The sequence below is a fragment of the Carya illinoinensis genome, chromosome 7 (genome assembly GCF_018687715.1).
Source record: "Carya illinoinensis cultivar Pawnee chromosome 7, C.illinoinensisPawnee_v1, whole genome shotgun sequence".
Classification (NCBI taxonomy): Eukaryota; Viridiplantae; Streptophyta; class Magnoliopsida; order Fagales; family Juglandaceae; genus Carya; species Carya illinoinensis.
The window spans coordinates 29,342,501-29,344,020 of record NC_056758.1 but is presented as its reverse complement, the minus strand read 5'-3'; the positions used below and the strand labels follow the sequence as shown (position 1 = coordinate 29,344,020).

At 37.0% G+C, this 1,520-nt stretch overlaps 1 protein-coding gene across 1 annotated transcript; it reads left to right on the top strand.

Annotated features, from left to right (window-relative positions):
* The first annotated feature begins 362 nt into the window (after nucleotides 1-362).
* Nucleotides 363-1,520, top strand: LOC122316304 (uncharacterized mitochondrial protein AtMg00810-like). The gene has a single exon (XM_043132834.1). It carries the CDS (start codon nucleotides 363-365, stop codon nucleotides 1,518-1,520), a length of 1,158 nt encoding a protein of 385 aa, XP_042988768.1.

Sequence of the window (1,520 nt, the reverse complement as noted above, 5' to 3'; positions counted from 1 at the left end):
ATAAATTGGCTGCTAAAATTCCTGAATGGCAAGCTGCAATGCAAAATGAAATAAATGCCTTAGAGTTAAATAAAACTTGGGAACTTGTTACTCTTCCTAAAAATAAACAGACCATAGGTTGTAAGTGGGTATTTCGAATCAAGTATAAGGCAGATGGAACTATAGAAAGACACAAAGCAAGATTGGTAGCTAAAGGCTACACTTAACAAGAGGGATTGGACTTCTTTGATACTTTCTTTCCAGTAGCATAGATCACTTCCCTTCGGCTACTGCTTGCTGTAGTTGCTATTAAAAATTTGCATATTCACCAATTGGATGTTAATAATGCATTTTTACATGGTGAATTGTATGAAGAAGTTTACATGGAGTTGCCTCCTGGTTTGGTTGTCAAAGGAGAAAATAAAGTTTGTAAGCTTTTAAAGAGTTTCTATGGTTTGAAGCAAGCATCTAGGCAATGGTTTGCTAAAATGTCCACAGCATTGCTTGATTATGGCTTTACTCAAAGTACTTCAGATTGTTCTTTGTTTATCAAGAAATCTGAATCATCCTTCATAGCCTTACTAGTCTATGTAGATGATATTTTTTTAGCAAGTGATAGCTTGCTTGAAATACAATTACTCAAAACTTTTCTACATGATAAGTTTACAATTAAAGACTTGGGAGAACTCAAATATTTTCTCGGATTAGAGGTGGCAAGATCTAAAATTGGCATATCAATTTGCCAAAGGAAGTATGCTCTAGACATACTTGAACAAGTTGGAGTTCTTGGTGCAAAACCTGCAGCTTTCCCAATGGAATCAAATTTGAAGCTCACTGCTTCAGATGCTGATTTATATGAAGATCCTTCAGCCTACAGAAGATTAGTTAGGAGGTTGTTATACTTAACAATAACTCAACCTGACCTTGCCTATTCAGTCCAAGTTCTTAGTCAATTTCTAGCAAAACCAGCTGTTAGTCATTACCAAGCAGCCATTCGAGTTCTCAGATATTTAAAGGCAACTCCTGGACAAGGTTTATTCTTCTCAGTTTCATCAGAATTGCAGCTCAAGGCTTTTTCAGACAGTGATTGGGTAGGGTGTGTTGACACTCGAAGGAGTGTAACAGGTTTTGCCATTTTTTTGGGCGATTCATTAATTTCATGGAAGAGTAAAAAGCAAGCTACAATAAGCAGATCCTCTACAGAAGCAGAATATAGGGCCCTTGCTTCAACAGCTTGTGAGATTCAATGGCTCCTTTATGCACTGCAGGACCTAAATGTTAACCACACAGCCAACTTTGGTTTATACAGACAGCAAATCAGCATTATCCATTGCAACAAATCCAGTCCAACACGAGAGAACAAAGCACATACAGATAGATTGTCATCTTATTCGAGAGAAGCTGCAACAAAACATCATCAAGCTCTTTCATGTCCCTTCAAGATTACAACTAGCAGATATTTTAACCAAGCCTCTAGGCTCTCTTCCATTTCATCATACTTTCCGCAAGATGAACATCCTAAATATACATGTTTATCTTGA